Raw genomic sequence first — 22,131 nt, 5'->3', positions numbered from 1 at the left:
GATGGAGTGTCGGGGCAAGAGAAACATGTCGATAAATAACACCTCACTTCTACCATTGTCAGTTCTTATTTTTAATTAGTTCGGTAAGAAGATTTGTGACCTTATTCTTTGGTACAATGGTTGTCGTTAGGTTGAACTTAAAACGAGGCTTATACCCAGCAGTGGGCAGATACGGGCTGAAAATGATGATAATTATGAAAACTATTTCATAGTAAACAGAATGCATACAGTTTTTTGTATGTGACACGCACCATCTTATTCGTATATTGTTAATCTAAGGTAGCAAGTTATAGCAATGAATAGTAGTTTGGACATTGTTGCGAAAATGCATAGATCTTACAACTATATATTATTATGTAGGTAAGTTGTAGGCACGAGGATCTCGATCAGTCGAAGTAAGTATGTTTTATGGTAGTAACTAGGTAACCTACTAGTATTGTGGTTGGGACTTTCTGATTCCATGCATGGTTCACGCTTCATAATATCCGCCGGGTGACAAGACTTCGAAGAAATGCAAAAACAAGGTAAAATAGCAGCGACAAGGCTTAGAGTGAGTTGCACCATTTAACTTTAACTATTACAAACGTCAAATCTCTTGAAGATTGATCTCTCTCGTCAAGGGATTTGACGTTTGTAATAGTTAAAGTTAAATGGTGCAACCCACCCTTAGTGTTAAGATCAAGCTTTAATAGGTTGTTGCTTTAATTTGTCTATCATCACATCAACCCCACATTTTCTATGATTGATGCAAACTTGCCATATGGAAATAACTTCGACCATTTACAATCCTAATCAAAGGGAAATAAGAACCTTACTATTTCTCTTTCACTTGTCCGTAATGATTCAACCATGTCTCTATATACCCCATTGAGGAAATCCATGCTGTCCCGCTTTCAACACAATATCTTTCACAATAAACGGATCTAGGCTTAAAGTTAGATCTCTGGCAAATTCCCCGATAGGACCTAGAAAGCCTAGGCACAAGCTTGCACTCGCATTTACCGTCAACATTGTCTCCCAGAGCACATTCAGTCGACGATTTAAATTGTTAGCGGAATATCCGGGAATTCACAATGAGTCTTCGATTGTTGAAGTTCTATCTGCAAATTGATAGATGGGATATGATTTGCGGTACGTGTTTACGGCTATGTAGGTATCTATAGTTATACAGGGTGATTTGTAAGTCGATGTAGGTATATAGAGGAAGGTATTTCTATTCTTTTTAAGCCTTATCCGAAACTTTACGTAAATTTTCATAAATTTTAACTGAGGTCTTATTAAATTTGTATTGACATAAGTGTTTTTTTTGCTAGTGAATGTCTCTGAATACAGCAGTGAAGGCTACTACAGACAAGACTTGCGACGGTGTCTGCTGTTAACCGATGGCTTGCTGTGGCTTTTCCATCTATGTTTAATCGTTTATCAATATTTTTCCTTTACCTGAGCCAACCCTGCAAGGTTTGTTATGAACTAAGTTCGCAAAATTTTATTTGATCTTAAATAGCGATTTCTAAAGTATGTATTTCCAAGAGATCTCTATCAATGAAACAGTTGTCCTTTATCTTCTAATTCATTGTTTCCATCCACAGCCCCATCCTCGGCGTCGCTCACTTCTCCTACGAAGAGTACGACGACGGCAGCCTCGCGCCCGTCTGCCTCACGCAGGCCGACACCTTCTGGTCCGCCCTCTTCTTCATCCTCACCATCGCCGTCTTCTTCATCATCCCGCTCGGCATCCTGCTCGTGCTGTACAGCATCATCGCCAAGAACCTCATGGAGAACCCCGTCATCATCTCCCAAAACACCAAAAGCACCGCCAATGGAGGAAATGTTCTTAGGTATAGGAAACAGGTGATCCTAATGCTTGGGACGGTGGTTCTGTCGTTTTTCGTTTGCTTGCTGCCGTTCAAGGCACTCACGCTGTGGATCATAGTGTTCCCGCCAGAGACAATAATGTCGTTAGGTATAGATGGTTATTATATACTGTTGTATTTTTGTAGGGTGATGTTGTATTTGAATTCGGCAGTCAATCCGATTCTGTATAATTTGATGTCGTCCAAGTTTAGGGAGGGGTTTGTGAAGCTACTCAGGATAAATAAGCTGATGAGGTGCAGTAGGACCTTGAGAGAGAATATGCAAAGACGAGACACGTTTAATACGACAACTTCCACTGGGTTCTCGAGCAGTCAGAATACTTCAGAGTCGTTCTGGAGACGGTACAGCAATAGAACGAGCTCACAAAAAATAGTCTTGAACAAAGACGGCAAGAAAGTAAAGGAAGCTCTCATCGAACCGCTGGTGCAAAAAATAAAAGTAGGTGAAATTGTAAATGTTGAAAACACTAGACGTAATAGTATGAAGTTTATATCAGCTATAGACGATAATTTCGATGTACCTATAGAAGTAGATGTCCATGACAACCACTGCCAACATGACGAAGTAGTTTTAAGTGAAAATAATGAAGAAACAGACACTGCCACTGAGAACAATAAACAAATACAAATATTGAACTTAGATGTTAAAACAAATAATGTATATTCTATAACGTTAGATGTAAGTGAAAATAGCGAAGGTAAGAATAGATTTGTATGTGTCCCTGTCACAGACAAGGAAAGTAAAAATATATTTGTATACGACTTTAAAAGTAAGGAAAGTTTTGTGTAATTTACTTATCAATCAACATGTAACCATTTGTGATAAGTTTGTAAGAGAGTCTATAAGTAATATTTAGAATGTTGACATAAAATTTAACGTAGGTAAGTACTTGTCTTATATCCTTTTTTAATTTTCGTTATTTACCCAAAGAAACTACATATTTAAGTTACCAATAACTTTTAACTACAGTTACGTACTTACTTAATTTAATTTAATTAATAAAAAAAACTTACATCTAATTAATTATAATACAGGAAATCATACTAGTCGGTTCCTTTCTTCATTATGTTTTAATGACTGTCAGTGATAGTATTATTTTAGAAGTGTTTTTTTTTACATAATATGCTGTAATTTTTACATTTTCTTTCAAAGTGATAACCAAAATACTAAGTATTGGCATCGGATACTATCATACAACCTGCATTTTAAAGTGGTTCATATTCCAGTTTACCGGATGTATACAGAATAGAATTTTATCAGTGATACTCCCAGGCAATTGAATTCATAATTAAAATTTCTTGCACTATATGAGATCAACAACAACAAAGTCTCTGATTAAATCCCACCCTATATAAATATGTACCTGTGTAGACCACTTGGGGATGATCCTCACTGGAGACACATAAGATGCTCAGAATGTTTGAACGACTTCCAATCGGCTTCCTTAAAGGTAAACGTCCACCTTTCGGCATCGTATGCAACGGACGCATCGCATTCAGTATTCTTTGTATAGAAATTCACACAAGTACATCCACTTCATCCATCGGCATAGCCGGCGTCGTTTCTCCATAGATTTATGACAATCCGTTTGCGTTGATAAGTACGATACCGGTAGGTAGACCTTAAACCACCAAGTTTCTTACATTATAATATCGGTGCGATTGGCTTTGAGCCAAATAAATACAATCTCTAAAAGAGATTCGTGGATTTTAAGCTCTTTTTATACTTAAGTTTGACATTTATATGAATGAATGTGTGTGTAACATAGCATTATTCATGTGCTGAGGTAATTACTAAAGAGACTTGTTAGAATTCTTATATTGGAATTATCTTTAATTTCATGCATTTACGATAGTATATAATTTTTATGTGTTATATTTTACAATTTAAAAAATTGTTAGTACCTAACTTAAGTATTGTTCGAGTATGTTGTTAGAGTTAACATCTAGGCATTAGTTTGCATTTTACTTAAACGTGCGACCTACTTAGACTTAGCGACAATTGTACCTACATAATCATATTTCAGTGTTCAATATACCGTTCACACATTACGACGTCTTTTCATTATCATACGTCACGCGGCGGTTCGGCACTCAACCTATCAAACTATCAATTATCAATAACTATCAACCCCGTTGTTGTGGGCATCAATCAACCCCAACATCGTTTTGGTCCTTCGAGCCTTCGGAACAGGCGGGATCAGTCGCGAGTGTCGTGAATCTTAGCATTTGTGCTTCGCGAGTGGTTTACCTATTGTTTTGCAAGGATTTATCATTTGGAGACCTGTGGAGTCAGGGAACCATCAAACTATCATCTTCAGCCAGCTTTATCAAGTAAGATCTTTCCTTTTTTTTGCTTGCTCTCAACTTAAAAAATGGAAGTCAAGATGGAAGACATCCTAGCTACGCAACAGCAAATCATTGATGCTATGGAAAGTCTCTATATCAACTTTAAAAAAGACCCCAAGGATCGTAAATCAAAAACTGATTATTTCAAGCGGAAATAAGATGTGCTCAATAGTTATTGGGGCGAATTTCAAAGTAATCATATTAAATTATGTGGATTTGACGACAAATCGCACGAATATTTCGTCAACAACGTCTTTGAGGCAGTACGCGTTCGTTACGAATATATCATGAATCAAATTAAGGAATCAAAATCATCATTATCAGCACCTTTTATGAAACCACCCGTCCTAAAATTGGGAACGGGAACAGCACAACAGCTTGAGCACGTCGATGAGGCGTCAAGGATGCAGCAGCCGGCCTCAGCAGCACCTGGAACTAGTCGGGCGACGGATTCGGTACCTGTTGACAGCATGAACATGAAAGAGTCAGGAGCCGTACCTCGAGACACTTCAACATTGACCCCGGCACCTATCAAATTCAAAGTGAAGACTAGTTCACACGACGCCGATGACGATCCCTCAGAACAGATGCAGCCTGAGAGATGCTCTGAGAAACTTATCAAACAAAATAGCAATTTTCGAGCTTTAAACAGAACATTATCAAGCATTAATTTAGACGATTTATCAGAGAGATGGGAATTGGAAGATTGTCTTAAAACGCTGCAAATCAGGTGGCGAGCTATTGATTCTCTTCATTGGGAGTTGGATGGAGAATTGAACGGCCAGAATCTGGAGTATGAAGAAGCATTTTCTGAGTACGAGCAGTGTTACAATGAGATGAAAAGAGCTATCAATAAGAAAATGTGGAGCACGCAGCATCGGGAGAAGTCTACACCAGTTCTGGACATTCCTCAATTCCACGGAAATTATCACTTATGGACCTCATTCAAAGATCTCTTCATGGAGGCCATACATAACAACTCATCGCTCTCTAATGCGCAGAAGATGCAGTTCCTGAAATCTAAAGTTAAAGGTGAGGCGGAGCGCCTTATACAACACCTCAAAGTAAGCAGCGATAACTACGGAGCGTGCTGGGAAATACTTAACAATAGATATAATAACCGGAAGCTCATCTTCTCAGCTCATATCAATATCATGTTAAATCTACCATCGATGCAAAATCAAGCTTCTATCAACCAGATCAAGCGACTTCATGACGTCACCATCGAGTGCCTGAACGCAGTCAAAAATCTAGGAATCGACACTGCCACTTGGGACCCATTACTAGTCCACATTTTGTCGCAAAAGCTAGATGCGAGTACAAATGAGGCATACATCGATTCTCTCCAAAAACCGTTTGAGTTACCCACCCTTGCGGAATTTTTATCATTTCTGGAAGGCAAATTCAGGAAAATGGAGTCAGCCTCCGGAAAAACTAAGATCGAGGAAAATATCACCCCACAAAAATCTAAAATATCATTTATCAAGCCAAAAAATTTCAACAAAAATTACCAGCAATCATTTACGTCATTGAATAAAAGTAGCGCACGTCCGGTCTACAATAAAAACAACAACTTCGCAAAAAGATGCCCGATTTGCGACACATTCGAACACGCGTTATTCTATTGCCCTCAATTCTTAGAAATGGACAATAAATCAAAATTAAACATCATCAATAAGCATGAGTTATGCAAAAATTGTCTGTATTGTCACTTTGGAAAGCCGTGTATATCAGAAAAACGCTGTCAAAAATGCAATTCAGATCATAACACCATCTTACATGACGCATTTTCGCAAGGCCATCAATATGGCCAAACAGCATCGCGACCGCCATCATCGAACATCAAGTTTGAGCCAAATAGGAATAAAAATACTCACGTGTCACTACAACGTGATGTTCCACCCGAAGTACTGTTGGCCACAGCTATGCTAAAAGTAAAATCAGCGGATGGTACATATCATACATTAAGGGCACTTATAGATCAAGGATCACAAACATCATTAATCACAGAAAAGGCAGCGCAGGCATTGAGACTATCGAGAAGCAAATTCCACGGTATCATATCAGGAGTAGGTACTAAGGAAAGTACTTGTAAAGGTATCACCAAAATCTGTTGCTCATCAATGGACAACAATTATCAATTCGAGACCGAGGTGCTTATCATGAAATCTCTTATCAAAAATTTACCCAGTGTCTCATTTAATGAACCAGAATGGTCATTTTTAAACAATATCAAACTTGCTGATCCACAGTTTTATATAAGTCGGCCAGTCGATTTACTGCTCGGCGCTGATATATACTCTATCATTTTGTTGGAAGGAATATGCAAGCAACATGAGAACGTACCTATAGCCCAGCAAACACAGCTGGGTTGGATTTTGTGTGGTCATGTTAAAACATTACAATGCAACGTAACATTATGCGATATTGACGAAATAAAAAGGTTTTGGGAAATAGAAGATATCACCGACAAATCGCAACTATCATCATCAGAAGAGCAAGTTATCAATTTTTATCAAAAAACAACCCGGAGATTAGAGGACGGCAGGTATTCAGTGAGGATACCAATGAAGGAAAACTTCGAGGACAAACTCGGGACCTCCAAAAATAAAGCTGTTGCTCAATTCCGTCAATTAGAGCGAAAATTCTGCAAAAATAAACAAATGGAATCTGATTACAAAGCATTCATTCATGAGTACCTATCGCTCGGTCACATGAAACTATCAACATATGACGGCAATATGAAACCTACCTTCTTTTTGCCGCATCATTGTGTCACACGCGAAGAATCAACAACTACTAAGACTAGAGTAGTATTTAATGGGTCAGCACCTACCTCAACAGGACATAGCCTTAATGACCTTATGGAATGCGGGCCCAATCTTCAACAAGACCTTCAAACGCTTATCATTAAATGGAGGCAATATCAAATCGCGTTCACAGCCGACATAGAAAAAATGTATAGGCAAATCTGGGTGCATGAAGAAGATCAGAACCTTCAAAAGATCATATGGAGAGATTCACCAGAGCATGTACTCCAGGAATATCAACTAAGATGTGTCACCTATGGACTCCGCTCATCACCGTTCCTTGCGATGATGACACTGCGGAGACTAGCGGCAGATGAAAAAGAAATCAACCCAAACAGCATTGCAGCAGATGTCATTGAGTCCTGCTTTTACATGGACGATCTCGTGCATGGCTGTCATACAGCAGAAGAAGCTGAAGAACTGAAAGAAAACCTTATGTCGGTGCTCCAGAGTGGAGGATTTAACCTGCGCAAGTGGAAATCAAATCACTTACCTATATCAACCACATCAGAATCAGAACAAACAGAATTTGACTTTAAGCAAGCAGAAACATCAAAAACTTTAGGGTTAAGTTGGAACCCCATTCAAGACTGTTTCACATTCCAATCAAAAATTGAAATATCATCAGAAGTGGTGACAAAGAGATCATTCCTATCAGACCTTTCGAAGATCTTCGATCCCATCGGATGGCTCTCCCCACTAACTACAAAATTAAAAATTATGTTCCAGCAAGTATTCATGTCACAGATTGGATGGGACGATCAACTACCAAAAGATTTAACCACAGAATGGATGGTGCTTAGAGAGGACATCATAAATATAAACTATTATCAAATACAACGATGGCTTGGCACTGTAAACGGCGACGAGATTGAGTTGCACGGCTTCTGCGACGCGTCTCTGAAAGCTTATGCGTGCGTCATCTACTGTAAAATCAAGAGAGGAGACCATGTATCAATCAACCAAGTAACTGGAAAGGCAAGACTAGTTCCAGCTAGCAGCACCAAAGAAGAAAAGGTATCATTACCTAGATTAGAGCTATGTGGCTCTCTTCTACTATCAGTTGTTATGGAGAAAGTCATACAATGTCTATCAGAAGACTATAAAATATCAGTTTACGGATGGTGCGATAGTAAAATAGTGCTAGGATGGCTGCAGGGTGAGCCAGCACGTTGGAAAACTTTCGTGGCCAATAGAGTATCAAAGGTGGTGAAGACCATCCCATCAGACTCATGGAGATATGTGGCATCAGCAGATAATCCGGCAGACTGTGCTAGCCGAGGACAATCAGCCACAGAACTCAAGAACAACGCCCTCTGGTGGTGCGGGCCGGAATGGCTTCGAGAGTTCGAAAAAACAACCGCTCAAAAGGAAACATATCAAACCGATCAAGAAATCAAAAAGATAAAACAAGTAAACGTGACGCAGCAAGACAACAATGACGTCATCAATAAGGTCATCAAGCATTTCAGCTCCCTGAAAAAAGTTGTACGGTCAATCGCATGGTTGAAGCGTTTCGTGCAATATTTATCAAACAAACATCACAAAAAACAGCAAATTTGGAAACCTTATCTGTCCATCAGCGAACTCAGAATCAGCAAAATCATAATAATAAAACACACACAGCAGGCTGAGTATGGCAAGGAGATAGATAAATTACAATCAGGCCAGAGTATCAGCGGAAAGAGCAAACTGCTGTGTCTTACGCCCCTTTTAGACGAGGAAGGTATCCTCAGGGTAGGGGGTAGATTGAAACACGCTAACATGCACCCCGATATGAAGCACCCGATCATCATACCAGAAAAGTGCAGATTATCGGAACTTATCATAGATCAAACACATAAACTCACATTCCACGGTGGACCTAAAATGACTACAGGAGTAATCAGACAAAAGTACTGGATTATTGGTGGTTACCGTGTTGTAAAAAAGCAAATAAGATTGTGTGTTAAGTGCAGAAAGCACTCACCATCAAAACATCAACAACTAATGGGCGACCTACCGGAGCCAAGAATCAACACCGCTCGACCGTTTTATCATACAGGTGTCGATTACACCGGCCATCTTTATGTCAAAGCTAGTAAAGGTCGAGGCACCAAAACATCAAAAGGATATGTTGCGGTATTTGTATGTATGGTCACAAAAGCCGTGCATCTCGAATTAGTTTCGGATTTATCAACATCAGCGATGCTCGCAGCCCTAAAACGCCTATCAGCAAAAAGAGGGACACCTGGGCACCTGTACAGCGATTTTGGATCCTGCTTCATTGGCGCTGACCGAAAACTGAAAGAAGAATACGAACAGATCAAAGAAACATTCGGTACAGAGTTCATGAGCGAGATAGCTGATATGAATATCGAATGGCATTTCCAAGGACCATCATGGCCGTCAGCAGGAGGTTTGTGGGAGAGTCAGGTCAAACAACTGAAACATCACCTAAAGAGGGTTGTCGGCGATCAAAAACTGACATTTGAGGAGTACTCCACGTTACTCGCTCAGCTAGAAGCCTGTTTGAACAGTAGGCCCCTGTGCCCAATCACAGAAGACCCGAATGAGCTAGATTGTTTAACACCTTCGCACTTTTTGGCAAGCGGTCCTTCTCTAAACGTGATTGAAACGGAAGAAGATCATAGAAGTAGATGGTATCATACTCAAAAAATATTCAACGACATCTGGAGGCGATGGAGAAATGAATATCTCACGCAGTTATCCATCAAGGGTAAATGGCGTAGCCCTCAACCAAACTTCAAGGTCGGAGATATAGTTATCATAAATGACGCGAATTTGCCGGCTGGGAAGTGGCCAATGGGCCGAATCTTAGAGGTCCATCCGGAAAAGGACGGATACGTGAGGGTGGTAACTGTCAAAACGAAAAACGGCATAATAAAACGTCCTATCGTTAAATTATCAATACTGCCTGTAGAGCAAAATTATCAAACTATCAACAACCAAGCAGCAGAAAACGATGACTCATCAAACGCTCAACGCAACTTGCCTCCCACTGAACAAAACAAAAGGCCAAAAAGAACAATTAAAAAGAAGAAACCATTCAACCTATCATTACTCGTATCAGCATTATTGTTCTTCTTCAGCCTAATATCAAACTCCGAATGTGCCTACAACTATACAACGTTCAAAAACAATCAATCAGTCTATTTTGACAAAATATCAAACGCACAATTAATAAGAGATGAGTGGCGGCTTATCGTTTATTATGACATGAACCCATACCGAGACGGCTTGTCGACAATTACAGAGTACTTATATTACATAAACAAAGTATGTACCAAGATAAGAAGTCAGTCACACTGTGAAGAGATCATGTTACAACTTCGACACGAGTTCGGAGAAATAAAGCACTACGATGGTGTACTATCAAATCAACAGACGGTGAGGCGCCGGCGCAGACGAGGCTTAGTCAACCTCGTGGGAAACGTAGCTAATACCTTATTTGGTGTACTAGACAGCCAGTTTGCAGAAAAATATGAGAATGACATCAACCTCATCAAGCAAAATCAAAATCATTTTGCTATGTTGTGGAAAAACCAGACATCGATAGTTGAAGCAGAGTTTAACTTTATCAAAAGATCTGAGGATATTATGGATAAACATCATAAGGCGATCAACAAGAGACTGTTAAATTTAGAACAGAATCAGAATAATATTCAGAAAGACTTGAACAGCATATCATTAATCAATGACTTCACGATGTCTGCTGCTATAACCAGTAATCTAATTTCTCAAATCAAATCTATGCAAAATGACCTACTCGATACCATTACCAACATCTATCACGGGAAAATAAACTTACATCTAATAACACCTGAACAACTACAACACGAGCTCAATATCATCTCATCTCATCTTACCAAGGACCTTACACTGCCGGGTGAAGACTCAAACTTAGCGAAAATTTATCATCTATTAAAAACTAGAGCAAAACTATCAAAAAACTATATCATCATTGAAATAACCATACCCTTAGTCACCAGAGACTACTACGAGATTTTAAAAATAATACCAATTCCCCATCAAATACAAAATCATAAAGTCAGCATAGTTCCAGTATCAAATTACATTGCTATCAACCTAAGAAAGGATACGATGATTCGAGTGTCTCAAAATGAATTACAGTTATGTATGGAGAGGGATCAGTCATCAATCATTTGCAACTTAAGGTCTCCAGTATATTCAATCAAAAGTGATGAAGATGTGTGTCAGAAGAAAAATGGGTCAAGTCTATGTAAAACAGCTGTCCAGCTATGCGACAATGAATGGATAGAGCTGAGTCAAATAAATACATACTTTTATTTCTGTTGCGATAAATGCCCGATTAAATTATTATGCCCAGATCAGATTACATCATTACAATTACAATCAGCTGGCATGTTTGCTGTCGGAACCGATTGTGCTATAAAATCAAAAGAGTTTACATTATATTCACACAATCAGAAATCCAACAAATTAGTACTGCACTCAGAAATAGAACTACCAAAAATGGCTGCTATTAATCACATGTTTAATATAACGCTGCCATTAGAGAATATCACTACGGGATCAATATCAGACCAAGAGCACCAGCAACAATTATCAGAAGTTCAGAGACAACTGGATGACATGAAGCAGAGAGTGCCTCTGGTATCAAGCAGTATGAGCAATCATGACATTCATCACTACGTGGCGGTGTACAGGATAGTAGCGACCCTGGCGATCGTCGGCGCGGCGGTGGCGTGGCGGCGAGCGTGCGGCGGCAGGCAGCGCGCCCGGGCGCCGGCGGCCCCGGCAGCCCGCCCAGCGGCCCCCCGCCCGGGCTCTCCGGTCCTGGTGGGCCACTCCAGTGTGTTGTGTAGTGACAACATTCGATTGCAAAATCTCTCTTATGAGTGCAGTGATAGTGGTCATAAAATACCAGTAGTATGTGCGCGTAAAAATAAGTACAATCGATCAATGTGATTGGACAAAATCATTTTCTAAATATCATTAGATTCTATTTACATTCTGTTAATTTTAGATTCATTCTATTAAATATTATAATTTTTGGAATAACTTCTATTTAAGAAATGTATCAATTTCAGATCATTTCGTTTTAATATCATTTTCTCTCTTCTCTGAGTGGGGAAGATGTTAGAGTTAACATCTAAGCATTAGTTTGCATTTACTTAAACGTGCGACCTACTTAGACTTAGCGACAATTGTACCTACATAATCATATTTCAGTGTTCAATATACCGTTCACACAATACGACGTCTTTTCATTATCATACGTCACGCGGCGGTTCGGCACTCACCCTATCAAACTATCAATTATCATTAACTATCAACCCCGTTGTTGTGGGCATCAATCAACCCCAACATATGTTTTGTTAAAAGATTGGAAAAATATAAGGAAAGTTACAAACTTCACATAATATTAATTGTTTAATGCCTATGACTATAACTTATACTAAAAATACTAATATATTTAAACATTCTTACTGTAATATTTATAACTGAAAACCTACACACATATTTTAAGTAATTAATTCTGTTTACCAACCAATAACGAATAAACATTTACAAAACCTAAATAAATCGGCATTTTTATTGCTATGCCGAACCTAATTTTGAATAAAAAATCGATTTTACGCAATTAAGATCACAAATTGCTTAATAACTTAAGTGCTTACATATTTTTCTTAACAAAAAGCTAATTATTTTTTCTGCCGCTACCAAAGAGGGTCAGAGATTGTAAGTTTTTTACAAATTACTTTAATGACAACAATTGCTCTTTATGGAGGACAGTTTACTTCCACCACGCTACGCCTACGTTAACAGAGCAACGGCAGCAGTCTGCATACGTAGCACGGGGTCGGGGGCTAAAGCCAGGGTTATACAGGGTGTTGCAAAAAGGGTATACTAAGCCGAAACCTACATGTATGCAGCATAGTATATCTAAGCCTGAAAATGAAATCAGAATTTCAAAATTCGCGTTTTTTTTATAATTTTCCATACTATACTACACACTCCCTTTTTGCAACACCCTGTATATATTAGAGCAGCTATACTCAAATTGCGGCCCGCGGGCCGCATGTGGCCCGCCGGGCCTTTATCAGTGGCCCGCGTGCCATGAGAGATAATAGAGAATTATACATTCTATGTAAAAAGTATCGGGATTATATCCTTAAAACAAAAAATGATTGTTATTCATCCAAATTTATTTTATCACCTTCAAAGTTTGCTTCTTCAGAAACCATACACATACGCCAACGAATTATCCAATCATCACAACATTTTTTTAAACGATGTTTTCAGAGTTGTTAAAAACTCGCGGCGATTTTTTCTTATTGTCTTCTATCGATTGAAAATAGTGCCACGAAGTGATAATTTGAGTTTAGGAAAAAAGAAGCTAGAGTCGTGAGCTGCAGCCATATCTGGTTAATATGGTGGATGCCAATTCAAAATGATGATCCTTGTGCGAAAGGCGCGAATCGTGGAGCAAAATCTTTTCTCGATTTTTTTCCACAAATCTGGCCTTCGTCGAATTTGCTGTATTAAATTCTACATAACCCGTAAATAATGTTATTTTCCTGCCGTTTGACTTTCTGGCAAGAATTCCGAGTGCACAACACCACGATAGTCAAAGAAAACAGTCAACATGACTTTAACTAACAATCGATAGAAGACAAAAAGGAAAAAATTCGCAGTACTAAACACAACTCTGGAAACAGCGTTTAAAAAAATTTTGTGATGCTAATTCGTTGGCGTATGTGTATCGTTTCTGAAGGAGCGTACTTGGAAGGTGATAAAATAAATTTGGATGAATAACAATCATTTTTTTTATTGATCTAATCCCGATACTTTTTACACAGAGTAGTATAATTATGCATGTGTGTTTTTATATTATTATTCGATAGTTTATAATAGTTAAAAAAAAATGCTTGCGGCCCGCGACACCATGACTTAAACGTGTTTGTGGCCCTTATATAAAAAAGGTTGAGTACCAATGTATTAGAGCCACGGCGCGTGTCGTATGAACGTGGTTACATTTAGCTCACCCCGCGTGTCACCGAGTTGTGCCTTAAATGTATGTAACCGATTGCAGCCCTACGCGTTGCGACACGTTGCGTGGCTCTAATATAACCTCGGCTTAAAACGCGCTAAACAAGACGTGACAAAAATCTTGTGCCGCGATCTCTCACATCGCCTTGAGAGCATGTCCCGAATTATCGGGAATTGTACCGATTTCGACTCACAGAATAATCAAGATAATTATTCTGAGTGTAGACGAGCCTTAATATTAATATCGGCGAGTTGAGGGTAGGATAATATCCACGTAAGCGAGCAGCGCGGGAGCGCTTTTCACTTTTTGTGAGCAGCCACGGTGAGCAGACGGAGAGTGAGGGAGTTATCAGTGTCTTGGGTGCGTGAGAGGACCCGGCGGAGCGGAGCCGAGGCGCCCAGGCTCGGGGAGCCGAGGCGGGCGTGATGGCCCGGTTCAGACAACAGCCAGTTACAGCAAGTGCGCAGCTAAGTGACCTTTCTACTTACCGTTTATCTCTCGTTTATGATTGATAAGTTATACACTTGATTTCTTGATGTACCAATTGTGTTTATAATGAGTAAGAAAACTAAGGAGGTAATGTAAGGTTTAAAGGAGGTACGAGTACATACCGTACCCGTACCGTGTGATAATAGATAGATTAGATATTCAGTGCGCCAGGGGAAACAATCCCATGTGATCAGTGTAAGAAGCTAGGGAAACAATCCCATGTGATCAGTGTAAGAAGCTAGGGAAACAATCCCATGTGATCAGTGTAAGAAGCTAGGGAAACAATCCCATGTGATCAGTCCCAGGGAACAACCCTGCTAGCGAGGCACGGGGTGGCTATAGGGGAGGTTGGAGGCCACTGGGGTGAAACCCCAAAGAACATCAGGATTATCCTGGACATTCAGACGATCAGGTTATTAGACTCATCGGTCATCACGTGTGCGTGATATTAAGTAACTATTATGTTTATGATATATCCCATATTCAGTTCGTCACCGTGATTAGTATGTTTGTACTAATCACGGTTATTAACAGTTCAGATATTCGCGTTTACTCATATAAATAGTTTAATGATTCGCGACAGAGCAAGCGTGACGCAAAACTTTTGTCACTTCTTGTTTTGCGCGTCTTGCGGCCCGTGCTAGGTATACATGTGTCAGGATACTGCCTAAGGGTGCAAATTGGTAGCGGACGACATGGCGTTTCGCACCGTCACAACTTGTTCCTCTGTAGGTATTTCTACAGCATTCATTTGGCAGCCAGCGACATAAAACCACTGTGGGACATGAGTTTTTCACGGGAAATCCTGCTAAAGCAAAGCTCGCGGATAACAGCTAGAGAACTAAGTGCCAATTTATCCATTCTCGTTTAGAGCATAACGGGGGGTAGTGGTTAACTTTTGACACATCTGTCATGAATTTTATATGGAGATGACGTTTAATTTATAAATCAATCCCTGTCGGTTAGATAACCGACAATGGAGAAATTGGCACTATAGTGCGCGCGGAACTAACTGGCCGCGCCTTAGGTATGTGAGCGGTGAGACGGGGAGGCGGGGGCGCTTGTTGTCAATGTCAGTTACTACTAAGTCCAAGCGCCCCCGCCTCCCCGTCCCACCGCTCACATACCTAAGGCGCGGCCAGCTAGTTCCGCGCGCACTAATAAACGAAACTCAGTCATGCTACAAAAGTAGCAAGAAGGCAACCACCTCAGTCGCATGTCAGTTGCATGTTCAAGTGCTCGGAATCGCATGAGAGAGTTTTGTACCAGAGAACAGAGTTTTATGTTATTTTCCTTTCACGAATCTTTTGCAGTTTAGCAGAAACGGTTATTACCCTTGACTTTTTGTATTGAACGTTGCTTATTTCAGAAAAGTAAGTACGTACAAACTACCCAACATGTAGGTACTTACGCTTTACACACAAGTAACAAACTTTTTGTTTACAACACAGGTTTCAGAAACATAAACAATTTGCATACAAAGGCGGTCTTATTGCCAAAGAGCACTTTCTTCCAGCCAAGCCAGATTGAACCACATCATTATGTAAGTATGTTCATGGGCTGAAGATTTTGACAAGGATATTAAGTCAAATATAGGAATAATACCTACACCGAACGAATTATTTCTTCGAATGAGAATTTTAATGAGGTAGATATTTATTCATTTCACATTTTGAAAGAACACTCATCAAGTCATACATTACAAGTAAGTACAACGTGAACTTAAGTATTTTCTTTTATAAAATATATTAAAATACCCTGTCGTATAACTGCATCAAATACAACATACCAAAAAAAACATTAATATTAAGGAACACTGAAATTCTTTTACCCAAAATTGTATGATAATTCCAAAGCAGGCATTCTTAGAATATGAAAATCAGAAGAAGTGTAATTTAAAATAGCTGTTTCTGTAAGTATTTGCTGTCCATCAGCCTGAGATATTATGTTTTTTTTCTGTTGTGTGCCTGCTTAGGTTACGTAGCCTGACGAAGCGAAGCTATTTTGGACCCATACGAAAGGATTTTGTATTGTTTACAAGTAGATATTATGGCCGAAAGTATTCAAAACTATATATACACAGATGTTAAAATAAAAACAGACGCGGAAACAAATTTAATGACTTGTAAAATCATATTATTACTTTGTAATTTTTTATTAATGGGAATCAACACATTCTGTAAGCGTCCACCTATTGGTATTGTCATAAATGTATACAATACATAAATATATACTAGCAGTTCCCGCGCGCTTCGCTTCGCCTTAAAAAGTTTTCCCGTGGGAATTCCGGGATAAAAAGTAGCCTATTTTCTTTCCCAAGGTCTAGATCATATGTATACCAAATTTCATTCAAATCCGTTCAGTAGTTTTGGCGTGAAAGAGTAACAGACAGACAGACAGACACAGTTACTTTCGCATTTATAATATTAGTTAGGAAGTTAGGATCGAGCAACGGCACGGCGTTGGCAATGTCGATGAAGTGGACGCACTTGTGTGAATTTCTATGCAAAGAATACTCAACGCGATGCGTCTGTTGCGTTTGATACTGATAGCTGGAGGCTTACCTTTTTATTTTTTATTATTTTAATATGTGGTGACATCTTACACACGGCCATCCGACCCCAAGCTAGGCAGAGCCTGTGTTATGGGTATCGGACAGCTGATATATGTACACAAATACATAGATAGATACATATTAATATTTGTATTTAAACAAATATCTGCCCCAGCCGGGAATCGAACCCCCCTTCGGCTCAGCAGTCAGGGTCACTGACCACTACACCAGTCGGCCGACCTTTAGACTTCAGTTTCAATTCTCCCACATCTTCCTGTGTTCTAAGAATTCCGTATATCTCGTACGCCAAAGCGATTCCTTAAAAGAAATGTTGCGTGATTCAATTTTGGTACGTAATCCTGAACACGCATTTGCATAATAATATTATGAAACAAAGTCTCTAAGAAAAAATACTGATAAAATAGGTCATTCGATGGGAGAGATTCTAGGCATCCACATTTAAATTTATTGCCTATAAATATAAACCAAAAAAGTAACGCATCAATGTTAGTAATTTCAAATAAGATAATTTAAATTTAGTTTCTTTAGAATCAAATCAGTTAATGTTCTTATTCTTAGTTTGCCATACGATAATAATCATAGTTTCAGACAGTGTATGTGCTTATACTTAACGTGTAGGTATGTATACTGGTTTTTTAACCAATAAAGTACATACTTATTACCTAAACTTGCGTCCACAGGTTTTCTAATTGAGATTGCTTTAAGCAATAAGGTTGCCTTTTGTACTATTTAATGTATAAAAGTTGTCATTTTGTAATAAAATTTTTCATTCTATTCTACATATTTTACCTAGTGAAACCTAAGCGACATGTATTGTGATTTGGCTAGCTGATGATACGAAGTCCCACCCTTCTCAATTTCCCATCAAAACGTCCCCCAAAGGTCTACCTCTTCAATCGGGTGGGAGTAAAATGATCAGCCTCTATTACCTAATACTTGTACATTCAGCTCGTATAAAGAGTACGTTGTTTGTCGTTTGTGCAGGAAACGGATGCTGAATAAAACATAAGGATCACGAGACAATTATAGTCACCCGGGTGACTGGAGGAAAGGGGTTATAGGTGCTTACAATGGGTACGGACTTACCTATGTTTGCAAGTTCGTTATTTTATCTAAATCTACAGGCAAAATCTGTTGCAAAATTGGTATGCTAAGAGGAAAGCGGGCTGCTCAGGGCGGCTACCTGCACACATCTTTGGTTCTAAGTCAACTCCTTTTCTTTTGGCTTAGTAAACTTACTACCTACTTGTAGGTATACCACTTTTGCAACTACCTGTAAAGCTGCGTACAGACCGGGCCAACGAACGCCAACGAACGGGTTTCGTTGAGCATCGTTGCTGCAATCTGCCCTATATTATGTAGGTATGATAAATATCCACCGTCGGGCGTTCGTTGGGCGTTCGTTGGCGCGGTCTGTACGCAGCTTAAGTATACGATTAAGGGCAGAAAATTACGGACTCTTTAAAGGGATATGCTTGGGTTAGTATCTTTGAGGTATCTGTTCCATCACTCTCATAACCCAATGGGACGGATTGACCGACACGACTGGAGAGAGCTAGAACAGAGAGTGCTCCTGTGTACTGCGCACACACTTGGGCACTATAATCTACTCCTGCGTAGATGGCTGATCTCAATTGAGATTGGCCGCCGTGGTCGAAATTCGGCTAGGAGGACATTATTATTATCATTATCATTATTATTGAGGTATCAGAAATACGGTAACTTCGTAAGTAGGAGAACTAAAGGAACCGACAGAATAGTCTTAAAATCTGCAAGCTGAAGTAGCAGTGTGACACGTATGCCGAAAAACTGGACCAGTGGAGTAAACGAGTACACAAGTGGAGACAACGAACAGGCAAGCTTACAGTCGTCGAAATATAATAGGCCCGTCGAAATATAATTTAAACACAGATATTTGTTCTCGGGTCTTGGATGTGCCCGTAAAAGGGCAATAGGCCCGCCCCCTATTACATTGGGACTAACATAACACTCTGGCGAAAAGTGGGTGAATGAGTGAAGTGAGTGATGAAGGCGTGAGTGCGTGTTTTTTTTTTGTTTTTTTGTAGCGTAAAGTTAAACGTCCGCCTATTGGTATCTTACGCAATGGACGCATCACACTCAGTATTCTTTGTATAGAAATTCAACCAAATGTGACCACTTCATCAGCATTGCCGACGCCGTTTCTCCATTCATGATGATTATGACAATCCGTTTAGTGCGATACGTACGATACCGTGGACCGTGGACGCTTACCTTTAGAAGCCATCACTTTGGACCGATGACTTTAGATAGGAAGTGGCTAGATGAGGACGGCCGAGAACCGAGGTTTTGTTGCTCTCCTACAAACCTCCTACTGCGGTATCCAGCTGTGGACGACTACTGGCTGATGACGATTATTATATATATATATAAATCCTAGAAGTAGATGATGATAATTGATTTATATTTTTCGATTTTTTGTTTTAAAACACAGTCGTACCTACACTTAATTTATCCAGCGTACGAAATACAACATTCTACTTGGATTAAAGTGAAATAATCGATAAAAGCGTCTCCTTCTAATAACGAGGGAATTCAAAGAGATTCTCTTATTGTGAAGCAATACCCATTCAATTCGTATTTCCTCCCTTTCTGGATACGTTTGGCTCCGAACCAAATAGTCGTATTAGATCCCCTAACATCCACAAAATCATGTTTATAGAATCCCGATAGAACAATACAACGTAATTAATTCGAATAACACAGATAGAAAATATACACATTTCTAATACGTTTCACCAAATAGGTAGTTAAAAGTTACAGAAAAATGCGTGATTTATTATAATGTTCAGAAATATACATAACGTTTTTCTTCAGTTTAACTTTAACTCTTTAGCTCCACCACTACAACCTATGATGCACACAGCAGACTGTATCCAAATCAATTATTTTAAGTAAAGTAATAAATACTATGTCCAAAATATTCTTGCGTGGCAATTCTGGGACATGTGTACCTACCAACAGATCCCTTAGGTTCGGTAAATTACATTATTTACTGCCCTCCAATAAGATGAAAGTTTCTGCTTACTATTATTTTCATTGATTTATGGTTAGATATGCACTGAAATTCAATTGTAACATATTAAGGGTCGGCAATAGGCAATCGAGGGTTGGCATTGTCATAGAATTATGTAGTAAATGATGCTCTACAGCCTTGAAAAAAATCACACAGGTAGCCGAAGAGTCTAGCTAGGTGCTGAATCATTCGAATTTAAGTAAATGCTTATGGATAACTGTAAATTAATTACGAAAAACCAGTAAATCACACTCCCGTATTGTAACAACTGTGTCGTAATTATCAAGAATTTTCATATGATTCTTATCAAATTATAAAGATAAATGCTTGGACTAGGCGCTAAATACCTTGTTTTTTAATAAACACACACCTATTTTGTGTAAATTAATCCCAAACTTGAGCAATTTTTTTCCCTCAAATCTGCATACAAATATCTATGGCGGCTTTCTGTGTTATAAAATCATAAACACAAGCGACGTTTGACTCAGTCGGCCGGTGGCCTCCAAAGAAGGGTCACGTCGGTTTAGGCGGCACTGACAGCTCGCGATCTAATTGTGTACAGACACAAAATCACTGCACATTGGTTGTCATTGCACTTTTTCAACTTTTATGACACCAACATAATTTGATTTGAAATTGAGGAAGCATAATTCTTATACTATATTCAATAAATTAAATGATAATGTTTTTTATTAGTTACTCGTAAGTCCATGGTACTTCTTGATTAAATTATAATTATTAATGCCTAACTAAAACTAACTAATATAAAATTAAAATTAAACTAAAAAGAAGATGCTGGCCAGATCGCTGCCACTGTCGGGTAGGGTACCCAAGACGCCAAGCCGGTAAGTGCCAGCCCTAGGGTCCCTTGAGACTTCTATTAGTCTGCTGCTGATGTCTTTAAAAAGCTGACGTGCCTCCGGTCCCCACGGCCCTGGGATGAGGAGCAGGAATATAGTGAATGGATCTTAGTGATGACAATACGTAGGAAGATTAGGTTAGGATTCAAAAACACAGTCTCATGGTGCTGGTTGAGGCATGGTCTCGTGAGGATCTGATGAGGGCAGTAACACGGAGGTGACTGAATTTTATTTCAAAGATTTAATAGCTAAAAGCATCGAGTTTGGGCGCGGTGGTAGCTCAGTCGGGTAAGCGCCCGCTTCTCACGCAAGAGATGCGGGTTCGAATCACGGCGCTGACATGTACCAATGAGTTCTTTTAACTTAAGTACAATGTATACCATCGCTCTAACGGTGAAGGAAAACCCGCAGTGGACCAGCGTGGTGGGAAATGGTTCAAGCTTAGGAAGGCAGTTTAGACCTTGGGGATATGCACAAAGGTTCCACTCGAGAGAGCCAGGTGCAGGTACTTACACCCCCACAGAGAATAGAATAGAATCGAGTTTGGGCTATTAAGTATGTTTTTCAAAGAGAGGGAGAAAGATATTTTAGGTTTCCTCTGGATTAGTTAGGTTTACTGGGTTTACTAAATTCATTCGTAACGTAAAATTGTCAATGACGGAATTTCTTCTATAGACAGTAGCCACTAATAAAAACAACGATATATGGTGTGATTTGCAAAAGTACCTATCTAGTCAACCTGCCACGGGGTGACTTCGTTGGGTAACTCAGAATAATACTAATTAAATGTTATTGCATCAATAGTAAAAAAAATCAAGAAAATATTCAAAGTTTCCATCCTCGCTTTTCACGCACACAAATCACAAACTCATGCCTTGTTCTAGGAGCAGGGTCTACCCTGGTGCATTTCCATGACCACTTTTCATTAGCGTCCCACCGGTTTCGATGCTCAGCGGAATAGCACCATTAACCATTATTATTCTGAGATATCATCACTTCTTATTCTGAGTTACCCAACATAAAATCACGCCATCTATTGAAATCATTTTTTAAATTAGGATTTGTCTATGGTGTGGTCCC

General features: G+C 39.3%; 1 protein-coding gene across 1 annotated transcript in view; it reads left to right on the top strand.

Annotated features, from left to right (window-relative positions):
- LOC105388260 (thyrotropin-releasing hormone receptor) overlaps window positions 1-3,786 on the top strand; it is an 83,425-nt gene extending 79,639 nt beyond the window's left edge. Inside the window, exon 4 of the mRNA XM_038111503.2 lies at window positions 1,590-3,786. Within this exon, the coding sequence (XP_037967431.2) occupies window positions 1,590-2,664 (1,075 nt within the window). The 3' untranslated portion in view covers window positions 2,665-3,786. The remainder of the gene's footprint in view (window positions 1-1,589) is intronic.
- Window positions 3,787-22,131: the final 18,345 nt, after the last annotated feature.

This window comes from Plutella xylostella, chromosome 26 (assembly GCF_932276165.1).
Source record: "Plutella xylostella chromosome 26, ilPluXylo3.1, whole genome shotgun sequence".
Lineage (NCBI taxonomy): Eukaryota > Metazoa > Arthropoda > Insecta > Lepidoptera > Plutellidae > Plutella > Plutella xylostella.
The sequence above is the reverse complement of the archived record's forward strand: the minus strand, read 5'-3'. Positions and strand labels throughout refer to the sequence as shown.